The sequence below is a fragment of the Gopherus flavomarginatus genome, chromosome 8, assembly GCF_025201925.1.
Source record: "Gopherus flavomarginatus isolate rGopFla2 chromosome 8, rGopFla2.mat.asm, whole genome shotgun sequence".
In the NCBI taxonomy this organism is placed as follows: Eukaryota; Metazoa; Chordata; order Testudines; family Testudinidae; genus Gopherus; species Gopherus flavomarginatus.
The window spans coordinates 86,355,098-86,382,250 of NC_066624.1; the positions used below are offsets into that span (position 1 = coordinate 86,355,098).

At 42.5% G+C, this 27,153-nt stretch overlaps 1 protein-coding gene across 2 annotated transcripts in view; it reads left to right on the top strand.

Annotated features, from left to right (window-relative positions):
* Window positions 1–4,249: 4,249 nt before the first annotated feature.
* The window catches only part of RNF13 (ring finger protein 13), a 91,577-nt gene continuing 68,673 nt past the window's right edge, over window positions 4,250–27,153 (top strand). The window contains exons 1-4 of one of the 2 annotated variants that reach the window (XM_050966066.1): window positions 4,250–4,561; window positions 13,094–13,224; window positions 14,554–14,634; window positions 23,158–23,283. In XM_050966066.1, coding sequence (XP_050822023.1) covers window positions 13,111–13,224; window positions 14,554–14,634; window positions 23,158–23,283 — 321 coding nt within the window. In that variant the 5' untranslated portion in view covers window positions 4,250–4,561; window positions 13,094–13,110. Of the gene's footprint in view, window positions 4,562–4,778; window positions 5,129–13,093; window positions 13,225–14,553; window positions 14,635–23,157; window positions 23,284–27,153 lie in introns of those variants that run through there. The other variant, XM_050966065.1, reaches the window with a different exon arrangement.

A 27,153-nucleotide genomic window follows, 5' to 3' on the forward strand; every position in this document is an offset into this window, starting at 1 on the left:
TCAAGTTATCGTTCTATCGCTAGATTCAATAGAAAGTAAAGCTGGTGGCTCTAGGAAAAGCTGTTCCCCACAAAGCTACTATAAATAACACAGCAAATGACAATTCTAATTCTAAGAACTCTGCTGTATTTTGTTGAAAGAGACATTTTTAACTTGGCCTCTCATTTTGCATCCACCATTAATTGTGGGTGTAAGTGACAATACTTAGGTGTTTCTACCTGATCTGTAGAAATTTGGATCCAACATCTAAACTACTTCAGAGTAGGTTGGAGCACCAGCTGGTGGGAAGACTGTGGAACCTTGTATCCATAGGGAGCAGTGTTGCCAAGGGTGATGGAGATGACTAAAAAAACCACAAACTCTCTGTGCAGATATCCCTGTGAGTTGCAGATGCCAAGATATCCATGGAATTTCTCTGCCATCCAAGGTTTGGTGGGTCATTTATGGGTTTTCAGGGGTGTCGTGGGTCTTGCCCTATTCCTACTTCAGGGTGAGTAGTTGCAGAAGGGCAAATCCACACACCCCTGGACTGAATTAATTGCAGAGAATTATATGTACTGAAGTTTGGAGTTTCGTAGTTTTCCCGCTTATGATTATATATTCTTTACTCTACTCAGGGGAAACTTCCATCTACACACACACACACAGGTCCCAATTCAGCAAGGTACTTAATTAAGCCCTTGCCTAATTAAGCACACATAGTCCCATTGAAGTCAGTGGGATTACCAACATGCTTGAATACAGACACGTGCTTACTTGAATATCTTGCTAAATCAGTCCCTACCTGTTGACTGACTTCAATGGGTATTTTGCCTGAGAAAACAGTGTAGGAGTGAGTCATTCGAGAGCCGTCCCACATTTTATATACATCTTTACTTCCATCCCACATAAACCTGCTGTGATCTCTTTCATATTACTGTAAGTTATTTACAAAATAAATGCTGATATTAGAGAACATGTTGTATACCTCAAAGAAATAAATTTTACATATTTGTGTATTTTTATGTCTACACCTTCCTTTCAAATTTTTCCTCTGCTTTTGGGGCATGGCAGTTAGGAAATAATAAGGTATATTAAGAGAAGTGAAAAAAAAGCAGAAAAAGGAAGACTGAGAGAAGCCAGAAAGGAGTGATAGGAAAGGAAGGTAAAAGAGAAACAGCAGGGAGGAAAGAGAAACAGGCATGAAGAAAAGAGAAAAACAACAGTTGGGTAACTGTACACATAGCAACTGATTTATTGTCCCTATACCAATAATCACAATTATTTGAAAAAGACAACTTGTTTATTAAAACAAGTGCAAAAAACATACCACAGATGTTGCAAAGAAAAAAAAATCCAACAAAAACATGGCAACAGTGAACTAAAAGGAAATGCACATGTTATCTAGCTACATGGAATGTGGAATCTGTGGGAGCCTGGAGTATGACTGTGTTACAGGCCCATGAGTGTGAAATTTACTCCAATCTACAAAACCTACTACTACAAAATATTTATTGCAGGCTCTTTCCTAGTAGAGTTATGCAGTCACTTAGCAACCTTGTGGCTGGCCAAAACAGAAAAAAAAGGCACGGCCATCCTTGGAGTATATAAATTAAAAAATTCCTCTACTTGTGTTTATATCTCTCCACAGCCAAAACACAGGCTTAAAAATAAATAAAGACATAAAATAGACTTACTTGCCTAACCTTCCACACTCCAAAAAAGTATATCAGCAAAACCTGTCTCCCTCTGTGTAGGAAGGGTGCTAATTATCTCTCTCTCCGGCAGGTTTTGCCAGGACTACAAACATGGCTGCTAGAAGGGACTACATTTCCCAGCAACCCTGCTACCCGTAGTCTCCTGGAAAGATTGGGAGGGAAATACTATTTGTCAGTCTTGGTCCCTCACTGCAGCAGAGGAGATACAAGCTCCAGTCCTCCCCACCCACGGAACTTCAGGCTAGTGCCCTAAAATTAGTCAGCAGTGTGGGTTTCTTTACAAATCCCAGAATGCTTCGTCTGAGTCCTCTTGCTCCTCAGTAACCAAGTGTTGTTCTAGTAAAACCTACTATAAGTTAAAAGGACTAATATACATTTAAATCCCTTTATGGGAATTAAATGAATCCTCAGATAATATGCCCAAGTACTATGGTGATAAACACCATAGAAATACATTAAATACTATATAATTATTCTTAGAAGAAATAATAAAGAACAGTTAGATAAATATCATTTATGCTTGAGCCAGTTCTGGAATAAAATAGATATTGCTGATACAATAATTTCATAATAAATATGAGATCCAGTCTTGCACCTCAAAACACACACCACTGATGTTACTCAGTGTTTTGTCTGAATAAAAGCTTATTGTTTTAAGGTAACATTTGCTATCAAAATCCTTAACCTAAGTTTCTAAAAACAAAGAAAAATACTTTTCTACCAATTATCCTGCATTCTCTCTCATTCCTTTTTCATCCTGTGTTGTCATCATCTCCCTATTCTGAGACAAAATCTGTTTTTTGGATATTTATTCATATGCACAACTGACCATTTAGAAACCTAATAGACCAACTGTGTGTACAAACACTTGGTTTTCCTGCACAATCATGACAAATGCTTGTTTCAAGTATCTGTGCATGAAACCAATCAAAGCTTTTGTTCTTTTTTGGTTTTGAAAATTTGGCTCTTAAAACCCACTTGAAACAGACAGCATCTTTGTTGTAAAGAGCTTGATTGACTCACCTACACAAGAGTAAAGTGCATCCTCTAACCTATGAAGGTTGAGCAGACTCTAACAAGATTTAAGCCTATGGTTCTAATGAACGTAGGTACACTATTCAAACCATTATGCTTAGATCACTAAGCTTGTCTCTCCACAACCCAGATTTTTAGTGAAAAGTGAGTTATACAGGCTAAGGGTCATCAGACTTCAGGTTGAAAGATGACAGCTGAAATTGCAGAATTTCTCTTGCAACATCAAATTCAGCCAAATGGCACAACTGCGGAACATGGAATAGACAGGAAAATTCTATTGAGTCAGAAGCTAGCTGGGAGATATTATTTAGGTCAATCTTTGTTGCAAGGGAGGTAAAAACAAAGGGACAAATTCAGAAGTGATCTAAATTATACATTGATAGGTGGGTGTAATTTACAAGCCAATGGAGCATTACCAGGAGAAAGAGGAGTCATCCCTGGCATAGCAATTAGCAGGAGGGTGTAGGATAAAGTAAATCTCTTCATCCTATTTTATCTTTCATTTGTCTTTCCTGCTGTCATGGGTGTGTGTAGGTTACAACCTCTCTCTGAATTTGTCTCAAAATATTTATAATGCATAATCATCTTTGAAAGCATACCTTATACCTAACTCATTATCAAGCATGAGTACCTTTCATTCTAAATGTTTATTAATTTATTCCAGGGGTTTTCAAACTGTGGTCTGGCTCCACAGACAATGACTAAGTGGTCCACAAAAGGTTGCTGTTACCATAGAACGATGGGTTACCATGTGGCCCATGAACCACTGGGGGTGTGCAACCTGTAGCTAAGATTTCCAAAGGGGTCCACACCTCCATGTGAAAATTTGTAGACATCTGCAAACGAAAAAAGGTGCTCTATCACAAGGGTACCACCTCTTTTGTAATAAGGCTGATTATATATTACTGGTCTCTTCTACAGTTCTCCTCCTCAGTAGAAATGTATCTCACTGGGAAAATCTCTTGTGTGGTAGGTACCTCTGAAATCTAATTAGGAACAACTTACGGCTGGCAGCAGCTTAAAGTTAGTGGTAGGAATATGTAGAGATAACGAGCACCACTAATTCACTGTAAGGCAGCAGCACGGATGAAATCTCGAGGAAACAAGAGAACTCACCCCAGACCGAAACGGACCACGTTAAACGAGCTCAGCCTAGCCTCCAGGAACTCTTTCTACTGTTGTCCTTTTAAAGGGGGCACTTTCAAGGTGGGGAGGGGGGGTCAAACCCTTGCCCTCCCAGCCATGCTGTGCTCCCCCGGCACTGCCAAGGCCCCCGCTCTCCGAGCTAGGTGCGTTTTGCGCAGCGTGCCACGCATGTCCACTGGCCGCCCACTCAGGAGGCGGGACCTGCCCAGCCATGGGCCTGGGAGCCCGGACCCCACGCGCAGGCGGGCAGAGTTCTCGTCCAAACCAGCGGAGAGGGCTGTGCACACACGACGTGGGGCAGGGTCCCTCGGCACACAGTGACGTCACTGCCACCAGCCCAACGAAACAAACGGCCGTCAGGTGGGTCCCTCCCAGCTCCCGCCACCCCAGTCGCTCTCTTCAGCCATTCTCCCTCCGCCAGCGACTCCCCCCTCTCGCCACCCCGCGCCCGCAGCTCCTGCCTCTCCTCGCCAGGCCCCAGCATCAACTAGCTGCCCTCCGGGGGCGGAGCAGCCGGTGAGTGACGAGCCGAGCGAGCCATTCCCAGCACCCGGGCTGGCCTCTCCGCCTATGCAGGCGCCCGGGGCGGGATTTCCGCCGCGCTCTGGCCCCGCGTCTCTCAGCTGACTGGACAAACCCATTTGTCATGGAGTCGCTGTAGTCTGGTCGCTGCCCTCGGCCCCAGGTAAGAGCTGCCTTTGCTGCGGTCGGGGCGGAGGGAGGGGGGAGGGCTCTGCTTGCCCTCCCCCCCCCGGGCCAGCTCTGCCTGGGTCGCTGCTGTCACGCTGCCGCCCCCACTTGCCCCCGGGCTTGTGGGGGGCTAATGGATCAGTTGCCCTCGGCGAGCCGAGCTGCACTGGGTGGGGGGGCCAAGACTCCGAGCTGGTTTTTGCGCATCGAGGCCGAGCTAAGAGCTGGGTCTCCCCAGAAGCAAAGTCGCTGGCAGCACAAACGCTGGAGCTGTTGCTAACTTTCACTTCAGCTGAGTCTGGCATTTCCCTTCCCTCCCCCAGCCTGCAGCGAGCTCAGGGTAAGCAGAAGAGAGAAGAACGAGTGAGAAGAATAAAATGCTGACAACGCACCACCGATTACAGCTACAGCCCGGGCTGGGGTTTCACTTCTTGTATTTCTTGTATGTGGTTTTCTCCAGAGCTGCCTGGCCGGGGTTGCTGACCATATTTATGATGTAGTGATTATCTGTGCTCTCCCTGGCGACATTTGTCTGCTGTGTAAGGGGGACTCGGGAGCAGGTAGGTACTGGCTGGAAAGTGCAGCCTAGTGCCACCAAAACTATTAATAAAGAGATACAAAAATGATTGGAATGTATAGACTCTGTTTACTGTCTAGCGCAATCCATACTTTAGTTGACAAAATCCTGCGATAGTGAGAATTCAGTGCTATCTGCTGTTCTTCATAGCTATTCACAGGTGATGCCCCTGGTGCTTTTTAGTTTTCACTCCCTGCACAGCAGCTACCCCTGCTTGCCCAGCACCAGAGGTAAGGCCATCCTGGGATGATGCAGATTCAGATCTCGTGTGGTCTGATGAGAATCAATGAACTAAAATGCTGGGGGTAGTATCTACAGAATATTATTAACATTAAGCAACTAAGGTGGATTTGTTCTCTAATCATGAAATTGTGAAATTAACAAACCTCCCCTGCACCACCCGAAGCTTTTTAAGAGCAATTATAATGTAAATGAAATGAGTGATCTGGATATGAATGTTTCTAAGTGTTTTTCTTTGCTAATGATGACTAGCAGCAGAGTTTACCAAAATGCAAACTGAATTACAAAACTATAGGCAATGGGATAGATTCAAGCCTGGCATAAGGTTTCTTCAGTTGAATTACATCAGGGATGAATTTGGTCAGATATTAACCAGTTCACTTGACGATTTCACATGATGTGTGTACATGTAAGTATCTTTATCCTTTCTCCAGTGGCAATCTGAGGTAATAGGGCAAGGACTATCATTTGGATGGGGACTTCTTATTCTGTGGTCCACACTTTTTAACAGATAGTCTCATGGACCAACCTCTCCTCTCCACAGACAATTATTCAGCACCATCTCCCCTGCCATTAGTGCCTGTGCAGACTTTCCCTCCTGTCTTCAACCACATAAGTTCCCTGTTGCATCTACAGCAATTGCTTACATGGAAAATTAATATTAGGAAGATATTTAAAATTGTAACTTAGTAGGTTTGAATAAGAAACTCAGATAGCTCTCTGTAAGCCACAGTATGCTCTCTGTGGAGCACCAGTGTTCTGTGGTCACTGATTTATATGAATATTCCCTGACAACAGGGAACAGCCAATATACAATTATGCCGTCTGTAAATGCTGCAGTATTCTATGTTTGGTGAAGGGTGATGGGTCAGAGGTTCTATTCCCCATAGTGGCAAGCTGTTCGCCTAATTTCACTTTGTTTTCTATCCCACCATAAAGTTTCTTCATTTATAGGGAGCACTGACCGCAACATCTGGAGTTAGTTTAACATTTTCCCCTATAAGACTCAATTTTCAGTAGCTTTGTATCTTTGCCAAACTCACTGTTCAAATTAAAAAAAAAAAAAAGTGATACAAGATCTGTGCCTCAGATTGATTTTTTTTTTTTTAAAGAAGGTTACTGCAAAAGTGCTTTAGCCATTTCTGAGAATAAGATTGGTAAAACAACCTATGTTTCTCTAATGCTAAATTTGTAAAAAGAAATGGTTGTATCTCCATGCAGTGGAGCAGGACTTTGCATTGGACGGGGGTTGCTTGGGGGCAGAGAGGTGCTTTTTACTCTTTATCAAATATATCCTGAAGAAGAGCTCTGTGTAGCTCAAGAGCTTGTCTTTCTCACCAACAGAAGTTGGTCCAGTGAGAGAAATTCTCAGCCCAAGTTTCTATGTGCAGCCTGCATTGAGCTTTCTCTAGCTCTAGGGAATTCCTACATGTCAACAGCACTGATCATAGTCCCAGGACCCACTCAGCTTCCAGCTTGCCAGGCACAGGGCTAGAGCTTCGGACAGGATATAGGCACTGTAGCAACAATGTCCTCACCTCTGATCTCAGGGAAGGTCCCCTGGGATGGGAGCCCAGGAGGATGCCTTCTGCTGACTGATGGTGTTAATTATGTGTACTTTATAGTCTTCATTAAAGTTTCACACTCCTAAATCAAGGAACAGCCAAGTAGTAATCTTCCCATTCTATAGTTGGGGTAACTGAGACGTTACAGATGGTCGCTTCTGGCAGAGTTGAGAACAGAACCCTATCTCTAGTATGGGAGACATAGGTATTATTCACTCAGTCACACTGTTCTTTAGACAGAAAGCATTCAATCTGTGTGCTTAACTGTGCTGTGTCTACAGCTACTAGCCCACAGTCCACTCCAGAGCTAGAAATAGAACCCAGGTATCCTCAGTCTCAAAGTTTCTCAGATATCTAGCAAATAATTATATAAGTCACTTGCAAACTGTGTGTTGTATTTCCCTCTTGCAGTTGGAATACTGGATCATACTATACTGTTGCTAACAGTTGCTCCTTTTTAAAGTGGTAGAGATCTGTGCTTTGAATCTAGAACCCTGCAGGTGATTCCCAGGGGCGGCTCCAGGCACCAGCACACTAAGTGCGTGCCTGGGGCAGCAAGCCACGGGAGGCGCTCTGCCAATAGCCGGGAGGGCGGCAGGCAGGTTGCCTTCGGCGGCATGCCTGTGGAGGGTCCACTGGTCCTGCGGCTTTGGCAGACCTCCCGCAGGTGCGCTGCTGAATCTGCGGGACCGGGGACCTCCCGCAGGCAAGCCGCCAAAGGCAGCCTGCCTGCTGTGCTTGGGGTTGCAAAATACCTAGAGCCACCCCTGATGATTCCTATCAGGTTGAATACGGTTCCAACTTCAGCCGGAAGACAGAAGCTGCGCCGCTGTGGACAGCTGAACATAGAAGCTGCCACTGAATTGCCACCGCTGCAGAAACGCGCGTGCCACCCTAACGGCACATGGACTTCCCCCGCCATCCACGGCGGCAATTCGGCATGCTGCTTGGGGGCAAAACCACACAGACTGCCGCCCATTGCAGATTGCCGCCCCAAGCACCTGCTTGGAATGCTGGTGCCTGGAGCCGGCCCTGTCCCCAGTCATCCCTTGGATCCAACCTTTGGCCCATTCCTCATCTCACCTCTTGCAGGGAGAACAGACTTCTGTAGCTCAAGTGGTAGGCTATGCTGCAGTACTGAAGGTTCACTGTTCAAACCCTGGTGTTGATACATGATTGGGGAGTGTTATAGTTGCATATAATGAAATTTGTTCTTCCTTTTAAAAATTAACAAACCTCAAATTACATTAAATGTTAAAAGTCAAGCATTCAGAAGTTAGGAAATGTTAGATTTATGGTTACCTGTCCACTTTTAATTTGTCCTCATTATGTGTATGCATTATGGTAGTTTTTAATTACATACAGGTTCCCTCCCCCACCCCCTAAGATACTGCCTATTAAGTGCATAGGGAAACAGACTTAATGTTTCATGGGCAACATAAATTTAGCATTTCCTGACTTTACAACCTAAATAATTCTTTTTATGTATGCAGTTATTCAGTATTTGTATAACAGTAGCAACTTGAGGCCCCAACTCACATTGGGACCACATTGTATTAGGTACTGTACCAGCACTTAGTAAAAAATTGTGTTTGCCCTGAAGAGTTTACAGTCTAAACAGGTAAGTCAGACAGAGGCTGAGAGAAAGGAAAGTAACAAAAAGAGTGACTAGAGAGATGTTTGGCAAATGTCATGTTAGTTCCATTTAAAAATAAATAAATATTTAACCAGAACTGATCATACATACTATGCAAGTACATAAAATTTTCCATCGCTATTATTTACAGTTATTAAAGATCTGTTAGATGAGTTTATGAAAGCCATAAATCTCATAACAGGTTTGAAACAGGTGGGTTAGTTATTCTTTTCAAAGCTCCATTGGATTTATGGAGGCAGGGGGAAAGTGTGATTACCTGAGTGTGACTATTTATGCAAGTAAGGACTATTATTCACTTGAGGCTTGCAGGCCTCTAGGTTGTATTCTGAACATTTCTAAGAAGGAATTCCTAAAAATGATTGCCTAGCAAAGCAAAACAAAAAAGCCCCCCAAAACAATGAATCAGGAATTTTAAAGGGCAGTTCCTGTTTGAAAAGTGATTCAGCAGAGAAGACTTGCTCCCTCTGGTTATTCAAAGATAAACTTGTTGATTTGGGTGGTTTAAATATGGTTTTACTGGTTTTTAACGTAAAATCAACACAACTATGGAAGAGGGAGCTGAGATCAATTCCTTCTTGCACATCAACAGAATTGTTTTGGAAGAACCAGATTCATAGCTTGTGTAAATTGGTGTAGCTCCATTAAAGACAATGATCTGCATGTTTACGCCAGCTGAGGCTCTAGCTCAGTGTTACAAGTAATAGGTCCAATCAGTTACACCTGGGCAAACCTGAAGACACTAGGGCTGCACAGGTTAGCACAGCAATATGAATAATTATGCCCTATTACTTATTTGTATTATAGTGGCACCCATGGGCTCAGTCATGGATCAAGGCACCATTGTACAAACACATAAAGACAGTACCTGGTCCACAGAGCTTACAGCGTGTGCAGACAAAGATTTCAGGAGTGATTAGAGGTTTTGGGTGCACAACTTGACACCTTAAGGAGATCAGATTTTTATAAGACAGCTGCCCAGCACATTCTGAAAATCAAGTTCATGTAATGTGTCAAGTTGGGCACCCAACAAAAAAATCACTAGTCACTTTTAAAACTCCTACCATGGACTTTAAGGTCTTTGTTACCTAAAGCGAGCTTTGTGCTAATATGTTGGTGCTGAGCAAAAGAAACATAGTAGCGTCTTTTATCCATAGATCTTGAAGTGCCTTACAAAGGTGGCTATCATTATCCCCATTTTACAAATGGCAAAAATAAGTCTCAGGTCACTTCACAACTCAGTGTTTGAGTTGGGAAGAGAAGCAAGATCCCCTGACTTTCAGTTATGTGCTCTAGCCACTGGAATGTGTGCCCTAGTGGCCAAAGAACTGTACAATGACTCGGGAGACCTGGCTCTACCACAGGGTTTCTCAAACAGGGGTGCCGCTTCTGTAGGGAACGGCTCTGGCAGGCCAGGCCGGTGTGTTTACCTGCCCCGTCAGCAGGTCCAGCTGATCGTGGCTCCCACTGGCTGCGGATCGCTGCTCTGGGCCAATGGGAGTTGCTGGAAGCAGCGGCCAGTACGTCCCTTGGCCTGCGCCACTTACAGCAGCTCCCATTGGCCCGGAGCAGCGATCCACTGCCAGTGGGAGCTGCGATCGGCCAGACCTGCTGACAGGGCAGGTAGACGCACAGGCCCGGCCCGCCAGGGGCTTTCCCTACAGAAGCAGTGACCCTTGTTTGAGAAACCCTGTTCGACCACTTGGGCAAGCCACTTTCTCAGTGGCTCAGTTTCCAAATGTGTAAATTGGGGACAATATTGACTTCCTTTGTAAAACACTTTAAAATCTACTGATGAAAAGTGCTATATTGAAATGTAGGACTGGAAAAGATCCCAGTGGGTCATCTAGTCCATCCCCTCTCTCCTCAAGTTGGGGATTTTTTAGGTATACTTAATCCTGCCTCAACACCTGTTTGCTAAACCTGTTCTTAAAAGCCTCCAATGGCAGGGATTCCCCACACCAGTTATTTCTGTGCTGCCTAAATAAATCAACACTTTGGTATTCACTTCTGTCTGTAGACCAACAGTAACTGGTACCTGCAAAAAGATAATTACAAATCAATGTGTGGATTTTGAGTTGTTTGTAATTGCTTATTGTTTAGATATTAGCTTAATAATGTGGCACTCAGCCCATTAATTCAAAGAATAGCTGCTGACAGTGAAATCTGTGAAGTATTGTATGAAATATTATGCAGTGGTTAAATGCTATAATGATAGGGGCTATAGAAAACTGTGGGCATATATACACACAAAAGTTGTACCTCTTTAATTATACGGGTATAGTTACAGCAGTACAACACTCTTTGCGTTGACACTGTTGCACCAGTACAAAGGTGCTTTACACGAGTATAGGTATTTCTATACAGGAAGGGGAATAAGCTTCACGGATGGCACTTTCATACCTATGTAACTGCAGCCACACGAGGGCTTGTATCAGTATAATTATTTCAGTTAAAAAAGAAAAAAGCCACACCTTGTAGCTAAAATATTTACACTGGTACAAAATCTGCATGTGGACCAGGCCTAAATAGGAATCATGAATTTATTTTACCTTCTCAATCAGTATATTTAAAACCAGTTAATAGCTAGTGACTTTGGAAGCCTAAAAGTCAACTCAGAAAGGTAGTAATATGAGGCCACCTTTTAATATCTTTCTACAAATTGTTTAAATTAATACTGATTGACAAAAATGAGTGTCAGACATTTAATGTCTGAGACTTTAAAACTGACTTGATGGATTTTTGAGGAAAAGTTCTTCCTGAAAAGGTTAAATCTTTTAAGTTGTTACAATATCTAATTTGTTTGAAGACAAATCACTGTTTTCAAAATACGACAGTTCTGAAATTCTTTATATTGATTGCTTTGTAAATTATATTTTAGCTGGAAAGTTAAGAACAAAAGCTGAATTGATCTCCTTTGGAATCACTTGACGGGAGTGTTTGATTTCCTTTTAAAATACAGTAACTCCTCACTTAAAGCCGTCCTTGTTAACGTTGTTTCATTGCTGATCAGTTAGAGAACATGCTCATTTAGAGTAGTGCAATGCTTCCTTATAACTTTGTTTGGCAGTCACTTGCTTTATCCAGCGCTTACAAAAAGAGCAGCCCATTGGAGCTAGCTGGGGGGGGGGCTTCGAACCAGGGTGGGCTGGCAGCCCCCCATCAGCTCCCCTAAGTTCCCTGTGCGGCAGCCTCCAACAGGCTATCAATTGCCGGACAGCTCAGCTATCCCTCCCTCTACTGCCATGTGCTGCTCCTGCCCTCTGCCTTGGAGCTGCTTCCGGGAGCCGGGGGCGGCTCCAGGCCCCAGCATGCCTAGTGCATGCTTGGGACGGCAAGCTGCAGGGGGCGCTCTGCTGGTGCCACGAGGGCGGCAGGCAGGCTCTTTGGCGGTTTGCCTGTGGAGGGTCCGCTGGTCCTGCGGCTTCAGAGGACCTCCCATAGGTCCGCCGAAGCCGCAGGACCAGCGGACCCTCCACAGGCAAGCCGTCGGAGGCAGCCTGCCTGCCGTGCTTGGGGCGGCAAAATGCCTAGAGCTGCCCTTGCCGAGAGCCTCCTGCTTGCTGCGCAAGGAGGAGGGTGAAAAAGGGTTGCTAATGTCAGGGTGTCCTCCTCCCCCCCCACTCCTTTATCCCTTCTCCACAAAGCAGGGAGGACACACAACAGGACTCAGGACTGAGGGAGCTTGCTGGCAGCCGCTGTTATCTCAACTTGCTGATCTACTTAAAAGGGCAGTGTACTTAGAGTGGGATCAGCATACTTAAAGGGGCAATGCGCATCTCTCACACACATGATGTGTCTCTCTGTCTCTCTCTGTCGTGCTGTCTTCCCTCCCTCCATTTCTGCTGCCTTGTAGAGTGTGAGGCTAGATTAGCAAAGTGTTTAACCCTTGAGGACTCAGCCCAATGTTAGTTCATCATTTAGCAGTAAGGCAATCCCTGGGAAATATCCCACCCTCTTCCACCCTCTGACTTCACCACCTCAACCAAGCTTCACAATCATCATTGCTATGTATAGTATTAAATTGATTGTTTAAAACTTATACTGTGTATATGTGTGATCAAAAATATAGTCTTTTGTCTGATGAAAAAAATTTCCCTGGAACCTACCCCCCACCCCCATTTACATTAATTCTTATGGGGAAATTGGATTCACTTAACATAGTTTTGCTTAAAGTCGCATTTTTCAGGAACGTAACTAAAATGTAAAGTGAGGAGTTCCTATAAGAATATGTATTATATGCATGACCACTGCTTAATACCAACAGTAAGTTGCTTGGATAGCTTGCATATTGTCTGTGTAAAGTATTTTCATTGTTCCTGTCAATTCAGAATAACCATAAAATCTCTTAAAATATTCCTTTGAAAGACAATGTTTTAGCTAATCTAAACAGATGTTAGTTTGCTCTGATCAATAGGAGACTCATAAATATTTTAGGAAAAAATATCTGCTACATGCCATGATTATTTATTTTGTTTTGTTTTATTTACAGATATTTAATTTAAAATGCTGTTGTCAATAGGAATGTTAATGTTGTCTGCCACTCAGATCTACACCATCCTGACAGTTCAGCTGTTTGCTTTCCTAAACCTTTTGCCTGTGGAGGCAGACATTTTAGCGGTATGTGTAATAAATGTTTTTACATGCAAATGAATGGGAATTTCTTTCAGATTTTTCTACTTATACATCATATCATGCGATACATTTTAAAACATTATCAGTGCAAAGTTAATAATGCCTATATATTTTACCAATTACATCAAGTGTATTCAAAAATAAATGGTATACTTTTTTCAGAGAAGGTTAGGGTTAGAGTTAGGTGCTGATATCTCTTTGAAATTCAGTGTGAGTAAGACACCTAACCTCCCTTCAGATCTCCTGAAAGTCCCAGCCAAAATATGTAGGGCCATCTCATGCCATAGATCTTTTAAAAGAACTCCCCACTGATTTAATTTAATGGTCAAAATAAGTAGATAGCTAGCAGACCATAATACATTCTACAATCAAGAACTTTTACAAGTTTAGGGTTTTATGCAGAAAACTGAAAATCTGCCAAGATTATTAGAGACTTGTATGGTACCCATCCACTAGGGCAATCGCCAAAAAAAAGTCACAGGGAACAGGAAAGTGTGGCTTGTGCAGTTTTAGAGCTGTTATGCAATGTTGCATATGTTGACTCTCAGCTTCCACAAAAAGAAAACATTTTAGAACGTAACTGTTTAAACTGAGTATCTTTACTCACTTCCCTGTGAACTAAAATCTTTGTAGGGTGTTAAGGATTCCCTCCCTAGAGACACTTTAAAAAGCTGGTTCATTTCAAAGTGAAGAAAATCCACTGTTCAGAAGCATGTTCATGAGGCATAGCAAGATGTATCCTTTGCTCAAGTGTCAGAGGGGTAGCTGTGTTAGTCTGGGTCTGTAAAAAGCAACAAAGAGTCCTGTGGCACCTTATAGACTAACAGATGTATTGGAGCATAAGCTTTGGTGGGTGAATACCCACTTCGTCAGACGCATGTACACCCACGAACACTTATGCTCTAATACATCTGTTAGTCTATAAGGTGCCACAGGACTCTTTGTTCCCTTTGCTCAAAGTGCGCTTTGGCTACAGCTAGATTTTTGCACAACTAGGTTAACAGTGCTTGAATTGAAGGAGAGGTTTTCCCAACATTTCATGGAATTCATCTTACTTTCTTGTTGTTAAATCATTTCCAATAAAGGAAGACTCTAGAGAACTTTGAGTTTATTACATGGAATAAAGCTCTTGCACCTGACATACTACATCAGATTGGGTTGGGTAATATGTGGATGAAAACCTCTAGGGACCGGAAGCAGCAGTGTTTATGATTCATTGGTATAGTGCTAGGAGGCACTATGTATAGTACATTTTTGCCCTAAAGAATGAGTTTTTTTGTTACAGATCTGATTTTCTTTTATATTTATGTTTAGTATAACTTTGAAAATGGAACTCAGACATTTGATGATCTGCCTGCAAGGTTTGGCTACAGACTGCCAACTGAAGGCTTGAAGGTAAGAAGCAGCATCTCTGAATACACAAAGTATAAGCTAAAACAAACTTGTTACAATGTATTTTGTGTGCTGTGTTGAAAATAACTTTGTCAACACTAGCTTAAAGATAGATTTATAATTTTCACAGATATACTTTAATAGTGGACTAAAAGAGGATGTATGATGGGGTACCATCCTTAAGCACACTCCCTTCTGTTCATGCAGGAACACAGCCCCTCACCTCCCTGTTGGTACTTGCAATCATTTACTCTGACCCAGATACTGAGAACAAGTCCTTTGGTGGATTCAATTTATTAACTTTTCTAGAGTACAAAGGATCCTCCTTTTTGCCCCTCAAGTCCAACCCTTCATTTCGCTCCAGGGCGAATGATGACAAGCATCCCATGAGTTCTCCAGCCCTCCTCCTGGGTCCTGTGTACTATAAGCCAGGCAGATTTACCTTCCTTGTATCCAGCCCACTTCCTGGATCCCAATAGGATCCAGTGGTTCCACAGCCGTCTTCTTGGGCCTGTGTTCATTCAGAGCTTCTAGCTCTGCATTGGGAAAGCTTAGTAGGCAGCCCTCATCTCTATCCACTCCTTTCCCTGGGAGCCTGCTTTCTGTGGGAGCACACCCTTCAACTGAGACCCGGTAGCCTTTTCAGGTCCAGATGCTCATTACTCAATAAGCTGCCCCCCAGCCAACTAGGCAGTTAATTGCTTACAGGTGGGTTTATTCTCCTTAGAGAAGCCCATCATAGGTAGATTGGGCCATGACTCCCCTTAAAGGGGCCAGCCATCTCATGACAGGATGCATCTGTTAGTCTTGTTTATATAGGAAAAATATGATGGTCTACCATATAGCAAAGTCCTACAGCTCACACTGGGTGTTTTTGGATATAGTATGGACCCCATCTTGCAAGGTATTGAGCTCAAATACTATCCTGGCCTATAGAAAATGTGGTTGTCAAAAAAATAGCCTGAGTGGCTATATTGTACTACGTTACTTTGTTTTTATGATAAAGCCCTTCATGTTTATTTTAGTGATAAGTAAGCTTCTTGTACTCAAATATTCATTGCACTGGTCCCTGTCTGAGGTACATATTAAAGGATGTCTGCAATAGATGTGCACTGATTAAAGTATACATTTAAACAGATCCTGGAACTATGCAGACATGAATCTAGTATCCTTTTATTTCTGTCCTACACTATACTACCACTGAATGCTTATTATAACTGAATTTAGCTGGGCAGGAAAAAGGTTGCTGCTACACAGCTCTGCATTAAGTTATCTTTATAAGTTATGAAGGCTGAAATTATGGAGCTGAGTTCACAAACAGACTCTGACAACCCACTTTCATAAAGAGACAGAATATCTGCAGAGACATAGTTCTTTCTAGATGAGTTCAGGCAGACTCTTCATCAAGCTTGATGATGAACTTAGCAGATGGGTAATTGTAGGAGTGCACCTGCAACTAGACCTGAAGAAAAATACTTTTGACTGACACCTTACCTTCTACAAAAGTGTAATCTGGGAGCAGCCACACCTGATGATGGAAGACTGAATACAGAATGCAGAGGGGTTGGTCATAAAGCTATGAACTAGCATGTCTTCCGAGTGCAAGCATTCCATAATCTGAATGTATGCAGAGTATATCACTAAATAGGTACAGGCTCCACGAAGAGGCTGGCTTTTAGTGTCCTCCACCTGGCGAATCATAGAACTGGAAGGGATCTCAAGAGGTCATCTAGTCCAGTCCCCTGCACTCAAGGCAGGACTAAGTATTATCTATACCATCTCTGACAGGTGTTTGTCCAACTTGCTCTTAAAAATCTCCAATGATGGAGATTCCACAACCTCCCTAGACAATTTATTCCAGTGTTTAACCACCCTGACAGTTAAGAATTTTTTCCTAATGTTCAACCTAAACTGCCCTTGCTGCAATTTAAGCCAACTGCTTCTTGTCCTATCCTCGGAGATTAAGAAAAATAATTTTTCTCCCTCCTCCTTGTAACAACCGTTTAGGTACTTGAAAACTATTATGATGTCTCCTCTCAGTCTTCTCTTCTCCAGACTAAGAGAACCTAATTTTTTCAGTCTTCCCTCATAGGCCATGTTTTCTAGACCTTTAACCATTTTTGTTGCTCTTCTCTGGACTTTCTCCAATTTGTCCACATCTTTCCTGAAATGTGGTGCCCAGAACTGGACACCATACTCCAGTTGAGGCCTAATCAGCGTGGAGTAGAGCAGAAGAATTTCTTCTCATGTCTTACAGTACTCCTGCTAATACATTCCAGAATGATGTTTGCTTTTTTTGCAACAGCGTTACACTGTTGACTCATATTTAGCTTGTGATCCACTATGACCCCGAGATCCCTTTCTACAGTACTCCTTCCTAAACAGTCATTTCCCATTTTGTATGTGTGTAACTGATTTGAAGAGAAAGGGAAGTGATCTCACTGGATCTATTCGAGTCCTACTAATAAAGTTACTTAGGCTACGTCTTCACTACCTGCCGTATCGGCGGGTAGCAATCGATTCCTTGGGGATCGATATATCGTGTCTCATCTAGACGTGATATATCGATCCCGAACGCGCTTATATTGATTCCGGAACTCCACCAACCCCAACAGAGTTGCGGAGTCGACATGGGAAGCTGCGAACATCGATCCCGTGCCGTGAGGACGGTGAGTAATTCGATCTTAGATACTTTGACTTCAGCTACGTTATTCACGTAGCTGAAGTTGCATATCTGAGATCGATTTTCCCCCGTAGTGTAGACCATCCCTAAATGTTGCAGAGTATAGGGCAGAATGCACTTGGTCCCTGGGCAGGTGTGCAACCAGAGTGGCGGCAAGAGGACACAATGAAGAAGGGAGGAGAGGGGAAGAAGAGGGTAAAGGAAACCTCAGCATAGTACCTGGATTCAGTGAAAGTCTTGATGCTCAGAACTGCAGAAGAAAGCATCCATGGTAGTGTTAATACTACCTCAGAAGGGATTGGGACTGCATCACCCATGTGCCCATCTTTGTTCTGCTTCTGCTGAGGGAGTGCATACTGTTCCTTCTCAAGTCCATCAAAGGCACAATATGAAATAATCCTAAAAGCAAGAATAAGCATTAGACTTCTTTAACCTTAATTTAAAATCTGAGACTGAATTATACAGAAAGCTGTAGTTCCTTGTGTTTCAATGTTAGATTTAAAGCACACTGCTTATTCAGACCAGTGTGATGCAATGGATGCTGTGGTGTGAATGATGATAACTCAGTAAAATAACCAGGACCGCAGCCACTAAAAGCTTCATATACAAGTTTAAAAACTGATACGATTTTTAAGAGGCTAGTGCAAAAATTAATTTAGGACTAATATTTTGAGATAATCCACTGCTCGTGTAAATTTGAGCTGCAGCATCTGATATGAGTTATATCCTGTGAACAGCAGAGAGGAAGCCCTACAGAAAGAGAATCATAGTAATCTGATCTTGTGGAGGGTGGGGAAGAGAAGTCACTAATTTCCATACCGAGATGTGGCCCTCAGACTAAAAAATTTGCCCACCCCAGATCTAGAGCATAATTGAGCCATGAGCAATAGCACCACAGAGTATAAGAAACAAATCTTAGGGTTCATTCCTGCTCTCCTGATGTCAGTGACAAACATCCCATGGTTTCAAATAAATACAGGATTGGGCCCTATGTTAGACAAACGGAGTGGAAGGGACTTCAAGAGGTCATCTAGTCTGGTCCCCTGCACTCCTGGCAGGACTGAGTATTATCTAGACCATCTCTGACTGGTGTTTATCTACCTGCTCCTAAAAATCCCCAATGATGGAGATTCCACAGCCTCCCTAGGCAATTTATTCCAGTGCTTACCCACCCCGACAGGAAGTTTTCCTAATGTCCAACCTAAACCTCCCTTGCTGCATTCTAAGCCCATTGCTTCTTGTCCTGTCCTTCGTGGTTAAGAACAACAATTTTTCTCCCTTCTCCTTGTAATAACCTTGTCAAGGTTCCTTCCTGTTGCGTGCCTGGCTGCTCAGCAAGGACGAGGCCCACACACACAGGTGGATTAATTGGCTTTAATGAAGGTTAAGTGACACACCCGCAACGGGGACTCCAAGCGTTGCTGCCACTGGGATGGGGAACCCAGTGCACGAAAAGCTCGGCCTGGTGCGAAGTCCAACACGCAACCACTGGCCCACAGCAATTATAGCATCATGCTAATACCATGCAAAGCAGCACATACATATGCAATTGGGGGCTTTTCAACAGCCATGGCCGCCCCCCCCCCCCCCCGGCCTCTGGCCAGGGGCTTTCTGCAGTTCCTCAAAACACCGGGGCTTCCCACACAGGGCAGTTCTAACCAGTTACAAGCAGCGTCTGCTAGCATACTGTGTCCGCTAATAACCTTTTTTTGAGAAAGCGCAAGCCCTAACTAGGCTGTGACAAAGTCTTCCTGGGTCCCCTACACTTCCCCACTCTGAACTTTAGGGTACAAAAGTGGGGACCTGCATGGATACTTCTAAGCTTAATTACTAGCTTAGATCTGGTAACTCTGCCACCATCCAGATATTTCAGTGTCTGGAGCACTTCTTGTCCCCCCCAAAACCTTCCCTTCCCTGGGCAGCCTTGAGAGGCTTCACCAATTCCCTGGTGAATACAGATCCAAACCCCTTGGATCTTAAAACAAGGAGAAATTAACCATCCCCCCTCCTTTCCCCCACCAATCCATGGTATATCCAGATCCAATCCCCTTGGATCTTAAAACAAGGAAAAATCAATCAGGTTCTTAAAAAGAAAGCTTTTAATTAAAGAAGAAAGATAAAAATCATCTCTGTAAAATCAGGATGGAAAATACTTTACAGGGTAATCAAATTCGTATAGCCCAGAGGAACCCCCTCTAGCCTTAGGTTCAAAGTTACAGCAAACAGAGATAAAATCCTCTCAGCAAAAAAGGACATTTACAAGATGAGAAAACAAAAATAAAACTAATCCGCCTTGCCTGGCTGTTACTTACAATTTTGAAACATGTGAGACTGGTTTAGAAAGATTTGGAGAGCCTGGATGGACGTCTGGTCCCTCTTAGTCCCAAGAGCGAATAACACCCAAAACAAAAAGCACAAACAAAGACTTCCCTCCACCAAGATTTGAAAGTATCTTGTCCCCTTATTGGTCCTCTGGTCAGGTGTCAGCCAGGTTTACTGAGCTTCTTAACCCTTTACAGGTAAAAGAGGCATTGACCCTTAACTATCTGTTTATGACAAACCTTTTGAAAACTGTTATCATGTCCCCTTTCAGTCTTCTCTTTTCTAGACTAAACAAACCCAATTTTTTCAATCTTCCCTCATAGGTCATATTTTCTAGATCTTTAATCATTTTTGTTGCTCTTCTTTGGACTTTCTCCCATTTGTTCACATCTTTCTTGCAATGTGGTGCCCAGAATTGGACAATACTTCAGTTGAGGCCTAATCAGCCTGAAGTAGAGTGGAAGAATTACTTCTCATGTCTTACAGTACTCCTGCTAATACATCCCAGAATGATGTTTGCTTCTTTTGCAACAGTGTTACACTGTTGATTCATATTTAGCTTGTGGTCCGCTATGAGTCCCAGATCCCTTTCCACAGTACTTCTTCCTAGACAGTCATTTCCCATTTTGTATGTGTGCAACTGATTGTTGCTTCTTAAGTGGGGTACTTTGCGTTTGTCCTTATTGAATTTCATCCTATTTACTTCAGACCATTTATCCAGTTTTTCCAGATCATTTTGAATTAAAATCCTATCCTCCAAAACACTTGCAACCCCTCCCAGATTGGTATCATCCGCAAACTTTATGCTCTCTATGCCATTGTCTAAATCACTGATGAAGATATTGAGCAGAACTGACCCAAAACTGATCCCTGCGGGACCCCAATTGTTATGCCCTTCCAGCATGTCTGTGAACCACTGATAACTACTCTCTGAGGACTGTTTTCCAACCAGTTATGTACCCACCTGATAGTAGTTGTATCTAGGTTGCATTTCCCTAGTTTGTTTATGAGAAGGTCAAGTCAAGATATACCATGTCTTCCGCTTCTCCCCTCATCCACAGGGCTTGTTACCCTGTCAAAGTAAGCTATCAGGTTGGTTTGACACAATTTGTTCGGGACAAATCCATACTGACTGTTACTTATCAGCTTATCTTTTAGATGTTTGTAAATTGATTGCTTAATTATTTGCTCCATTATCTTTCTGGGTACAGGCTTGATTACTTTAAGAAACCCCCCAACCTCCTAATTACTGTGGGCCAGAATGTGGCTAGTCTTTACAGAGCTATACAGTGTGGGAAGGTGCTACTAGGCAGTGAGGAACTTCCTCCCCCATCACATGGATCTGCTCTGCCCCATCCCTACCCTGCAGTGAAACTAAATATCACAGTTTAGCCTATAGTCAGTGGGTGAAAAAAATGCAGTAGGTGAGTGTGATATAGATTTTAGTACATCATCACTCACACTCCAAATTACTTCACATTGACTTGGATAGGAATGGCTTGAAAACTGGCAGAAGTCTCGGAAACAAAGGGCACTGATAAAGGGTAACATGGCACATTGCTGGGAGGTGCGTAATGGGGTCTAGCAGGAATTAATGCTTGCTCCCATCTTATTTAATAAGTTAAAATGAAAGAGCGAGGTAATGAAATATATATGAGATACTAAATTAGGAAATGCTGTAAGTACTGGAGACGACAGAAATAATACAAAGGGGCCTAGAGAGGTTACTAATGGGGACAGAAAATGGAAATCAACTTGGAATAATGCAACATAATACCTCTAGAGAAAATACATTAAATATCTATTTCAAATTAAGGGAGCAAGAATCGCCAGTGCAGGTTTGTGCTGTGTATTCAGGGGAACAGAGAAGGTAATCCTTTTCTCAGAGGCTGCCATATGACCATATCTGCAATGTAGGCAAAACATACAGACAGAAGAGAAACAAAATGGATTCAAGAGGAGATGGGAAATGGGTGATGGAGGAGGTGTGGATTTATGAATGAAAAGATTAAAGAGTCAAATAAGCATAGCGTGTCTCATCAGCAACGTATTACCAGGCAGACAAACAGGTTATACTTTTAATGTCTGCGTCACAATTAAACAGCCCCTTAACCCAAGCCCTGCAAGCCTGAGTCAGCAGGTATGGGCCAGCTGCAGGTGTCTAATTGCAGCATAGACATATCTTGTCAAGCCCCTGTACAGGAGTGGGAGGGAAGTCTCTGTAGCATGTACTGCAACGAAAATAAGAGGAGGTATGTAGTGGACAGGCCAGGGAACCAATGGTTAGGAACAGGGAAGGAATTGTTTTTTCTCTCACCATACCCATGGAGCTCAGGGAGGAAATGTCATACAGTCAGACCATTTAAGCAAGGTCTTTGACCACATCTACACTACTGACCTCATAGCTGTACTGCTCCAGCTGTGCTGTTGTAAAGTCTTCGATGTAGCCACTCTTTGCTAGCAGGAGAGAGTTAGCCCCAATGAGTAGCATTAGCTACACCCGCAGGAGAACCTCTCCTGCGGACATAGCGCTGCTCACACCAGCACTTTTGTCGTTGAAACTTTTGTCAGTGAGGAGGGTGGCTTTTTTCATACCCCTCATTGCCATTTTGGCCAGGGCTAGGAAGCCAGTTATGTTGACAAAACAAACAGCAATGTCTACGCTGACGATTTTTTGGTCTAACTTTGCTGCAAAAAGCTTTATGCCTCTCCATTGAGAGAGTTTTTATTTTGTCAGCAAAACAAAAAAGGTTTGTTGCCAAAAGTACTTGTGTGGTGTATACACCTTTCCTGTTTTGTCAGCAAAAGGCAGCTTACTTCCCCTCCTTAGAATTAGAAGACCTGCAGCTATGGAAAGTTACAAAATAAAATAGAATCTTTTAATTTCCTTATATTAATATTCAAGATCTCCACTATGCTAAAAAGGCTTTAGCATGACTGACTGCCTGGTATTGCTGTGCTATTGATTGCCTGGTGTTACTCTTCTTCTTATTTGTCCAACAGGTGAATAACGTTTTATACTGCTTTAATGATGTTGTACTCTGTATGTCATATGGTGGTGCATTATTAATTAAAACCAATTTAAAAAAAATTGTGCTTGTTGGCTTAGTGTGCCTGTGGTTCTATTAATTACAGTGAGCAGGCCTTTTAAAAAAAAAAATCATCTTGATAATGTTACTGTGTTATGTGCAGTGTTCCCTATACTGAACTATACATACACTAGTTACTAATGTCACTTCAGAATTTGCAGTATTTCTAGTTACAAGCGAACAGGAAAATTAAGAGAAACTCATGTATATATTCAGTTTGACATTGTGTTTTCTCTGTAACCCCAAGCAGCACTTTGGTATTAAAGATCTTATGTAAATAAATAAAATGTAATGCAATGTAAAATTCACAGGGATACAAGATTGAGCTCTAGGAATTCGTTTGGCTTTCTTTTGGAAAGTATGATTTTTCCCTAGCACTTGCGTTATGTCACACAGAGCTAGAACTGATAGTATGCTATGACTTTGTTTCAGGGCTTCCTAATAAATTCAAAACCAGAGAATGCATGTGAGTCCATAGCACCTCCACCACTGAAAGACAACTCCTCCAGTGCTTTCATTGTGTTAATCAGAAGACTTGACTGCAACTTTGATGTTAAGGTAGGCCTCTTTCATTTTAAAGGTTTGTAAAATTTAAAGCAGCTGGTATTTCTGAATGATGGTCATAATTAATAAAAAAAGGACTCTCCCTGACACATGAAATGAAAGAGTCGCATAATCTAGAGGCAGCTACAATAATCATAGATGTTGGTTAATTTGTGGCTTTTCACTTAAAATAAAATGAAGTTTAATATTATCATTTGTAATATCATTTGTTCAGGAAGTAACATTTATTGTCGGTATGGATTGAGGAATCTAAAATGAAAGGCCCTCCATTTGTGAGGTTGGAAAATTAGAGACTAGAATTATTTGTTCTGGTGAATATCTAGCTTTAATATTTATTACTTTGATAGAGTGAAAATGGGCCCACTATATGGGGCAACAAGGACATGCTAGCCTCTTGGGCCTTCTCTGCCCTAACAAAAATGGTTCCTGTAATGTGCCACTGATTTTCTAGGATAAAACAGGGTTCAGGCATTTTTACCACCATGTGGTTTGTTCAAAGCATGGTTATGTGATACAGTGGTTAAAACTGCTGAACTCTGTCCACAGTATACTTTCCACTATTGCTAGTGCTGGCAATGGATTGTGGTCCTATATTTACTAGTATAGAAGGTGGCTTTCTGTCTTGTAACCTAGCTCTGTACCAGACTGAGACTTCCGCAAGAACTTCGTGGGTTTAATACAGAATCTTACCCCCTTCTGTGTATATGTTGTAGTAGGAGCAGAAGGTAGATATAACTACTTCCCTCTCGCCCTATGCAGCTTCAGGACAAGATTACAAGAATAATATATTGAGGCAACAAGCTACCGCTTTTACTAGTATGTTACAACCTCAAGGGGACGTGATCTCTTTGCTTGAGGAAGTCAGGCCCCAGGTTCCTGGATGCATGCTGCAGTATGCAGTACTAGCTGCCTGTGTGTTCTCCTTTTTGGGCAGCAAGGACACTCAAGAACATATTTTTCCCCATGGCCACCCTGAGTGATCCTGCCCTGAGCTAAAGAGAAGATTCTAGTGCTGAATGTATCACCAGACCCACCATGCTATTTGCCCATAGATCAGTCCTAGGGGTTAGTGGAATTTAGCCCTTAATACCTTCATTCTTTTATGCTGTAAGAATTGCTGAAAAATTAAGCAAGTGGTTCAGGTTAAAGTTTGGTGTAAGACAAAGGGGCATCATGATGTTCTTAAATTGAACCTTAAGAATGGCAAACAAGTTGGAGCATAGGCGCCGACTCCTTGGGTGATCCAGAGCTGGAGCACTCATGGGGGAAAAATGGTGGGGATTGGAGCACCCACCAGCAGCCCCCCTATCAGCACCACCCCCTCCCCCAGAGCTACCTGCCCACTACAATCAACTGTTGTTGTGTGCAGAAGGACGGGGGATGGGAAGAAGAGCAAGGATGTGGCACTTGGAAGAGAGGGAGGGAAGAGATGGGGCTGGGGCTGGCAGGACAGAGGTGGGGTGAGGGGGTCGAGCACCCCTAGCACAATGGAAAGTCAGCGCCTGTGAGTTGGAGAGTGTGATGTTGGGTGATCTGGAGTTAAGCTCCTTAGCTTACGCAGATGACATTGTATAAATGGCAAACATGTTTGAATTAATGATCCTCTTCCCTACCTTGGTAAATTGGTGTAGTCAGCTTGGACTTACAACCACTTCATCTTGGGAAAGGGACAATAGATAAAGTATTGAAACGCAGCAGTGGAGTCTCAGACAAGTAAAATCTTATATGTACCTAGGAAGCTTGATAAGTGCCGATAGTTCCAGCAAGGATAAGGTTAAAAGGAGACGTGCTAATAAAAATAGTATGTTTGGTACCAAAGTGAAAAATTATCAGACCAGTAACAGTATTACTCTGTGGTCTGGGAGCAGTTGCATTAAATGAAAACAGACATCAGAAGGCTAGAGGCAGTAGAGATGAGAGTTATTCGGAAGATGGCAGGTGTAAAGTGGAATGATTTTGAGACAAAGTTAGAAGGAGAGTAGGATGTGAAGTCAGTGTAAGGGATTAACTGTATTAAAAAGGATTACAACAGCTGGGACTCTGTAGAAGACAAACTGATGATAGGATGCCAAAAGAGAGTGTGTGAAAGCAACCAAGACAGTCAGATCTAGAGGCTGATCACTGACTAGATAGTGAGATGTACACAGGAAGTGACCTGGCTGGGTTTAATGGAGGAATAAACCGTGGCCAGGAATGAGTGGTGACACTGTGCTGCTCTCAGTATCTGAAAAGATGCTTTGTGATGAGAGGACTTTACATTTTATTGGTGTAATAAAAGTTAAAATGTGCATTTAAGACCGTTACTAAATTTAGTTGAGCAAATTATGTTCTGTGGTTACATCCATGCAGCTTCCATTGCAAGCAGTGGGCCAGATCTTGGGCCCACTGGAGTCCATGGGTATTTTGGCATTGTGTTCTACATGATAAGAATTTGGTCCAGTGAGTGTTTTTGCATGGATATATAGGGCAGAATTTGTACTTATAAGTACCACTGTACTTATGTCACTGGTAAAGTGCTACCTAATCTTTAAATATGTATTTAACAAAGAGAAGGTATTAATCTCAGGATAGTCAGATACTTTTCAACATTTGAATTGATTTCTTGATTGTGGTTTCATTACCAATTGTTTTCACAAGCAGTAACTAACCTCATTTAAAAGGATTTCTATATTGGTGTTGAGATACTCTGTGCTAACCCCTACAGTCAGTAAGGGAGGGCTCCATAGTTACTAAAAGGTTATCTAGGGATTTGAGGATATGGCAGAAGCAACTAGAGATTAATAACATAACAGTTTGCCAGTTATTGTTGAAATCTGTAATTCTACTGCAACTGGAATGTAATGTTGGAACGAGTCAGTGAATCTACGGCCCTTTTTAAAAAAAAAATGCTATTCTGTATTTGCAGACAGATGGAGGAAATTGTGTTACTTTTTCTCCATTTAATCTATGTCTTCCCCATCCCTCTTATTCTTTTGCCACCAGTGGACACAGCAGCTGCTAAGAGTCATCTTGCTAGTTATAACTATAGCCTTTTGTGCAGGTGTTTCCAAACCTTTTCATAGTGTGGACCATGTCTTACTAGAGAGATTTTCTCATGGATCTCAAACTATCCTTTTGTTCACCATTGTGCAGACCACTCACCTCCTCATTTGCTACTGCATGACATCTGTGGGCAATTCCAGCAATTTTGTAAATGGAAAAATATTAACTGTTGGTAAATGGGTCAATATTAAATGCACCGTGTTTTGTCCCTTTGAAAAACACTTAATCAGACTCTTAATTTCATCTCCTTCCCATCTATACTTTTCCTCTCGCTTCCTGCCCTTGGCTCTCTGCTGACTAGTCCTCCACTCCCCCCACATATACTTTTCTGCCACCTTCTTCCCCTTGCTCTCCTTGTCATACTGCCCAGCCACCTGGTCCTCTTTTGCCCACTGCTCCAAACAGTGGTCACCCTTAAATTTGTCAATAATCTTTGACACCAAAATAACTTTACTCCAATTTTTGCAGTATTCAGGATATTTGCTATAGTAAATATAGGGAAATGCATTGGAATATTGCCTCTGCCTACTTGTTTTCAGCTGTTTCTTCAGGACTCCAAACTCTTCTTTGCAATCCTGAAAATGCAATGAGAGCCAATCCAATTTTTTAAATAAGTTGCCTATAATTTCTAATTTCACACAAAATGGAGCTCTTTAAGCTAAATAGATAGTAATACTCAAGGAGTACAATAAGGCCTGTTTTCTAACCCTTTAATTATTCTTGTGGCTCTTCTTTGAACCCCTTCCAATTTATCAACATCCTTTTTGAATTGTGGACATTAGAACTGGACACCGTATTCCAGCAGCAGTTGCACTGGCGCCA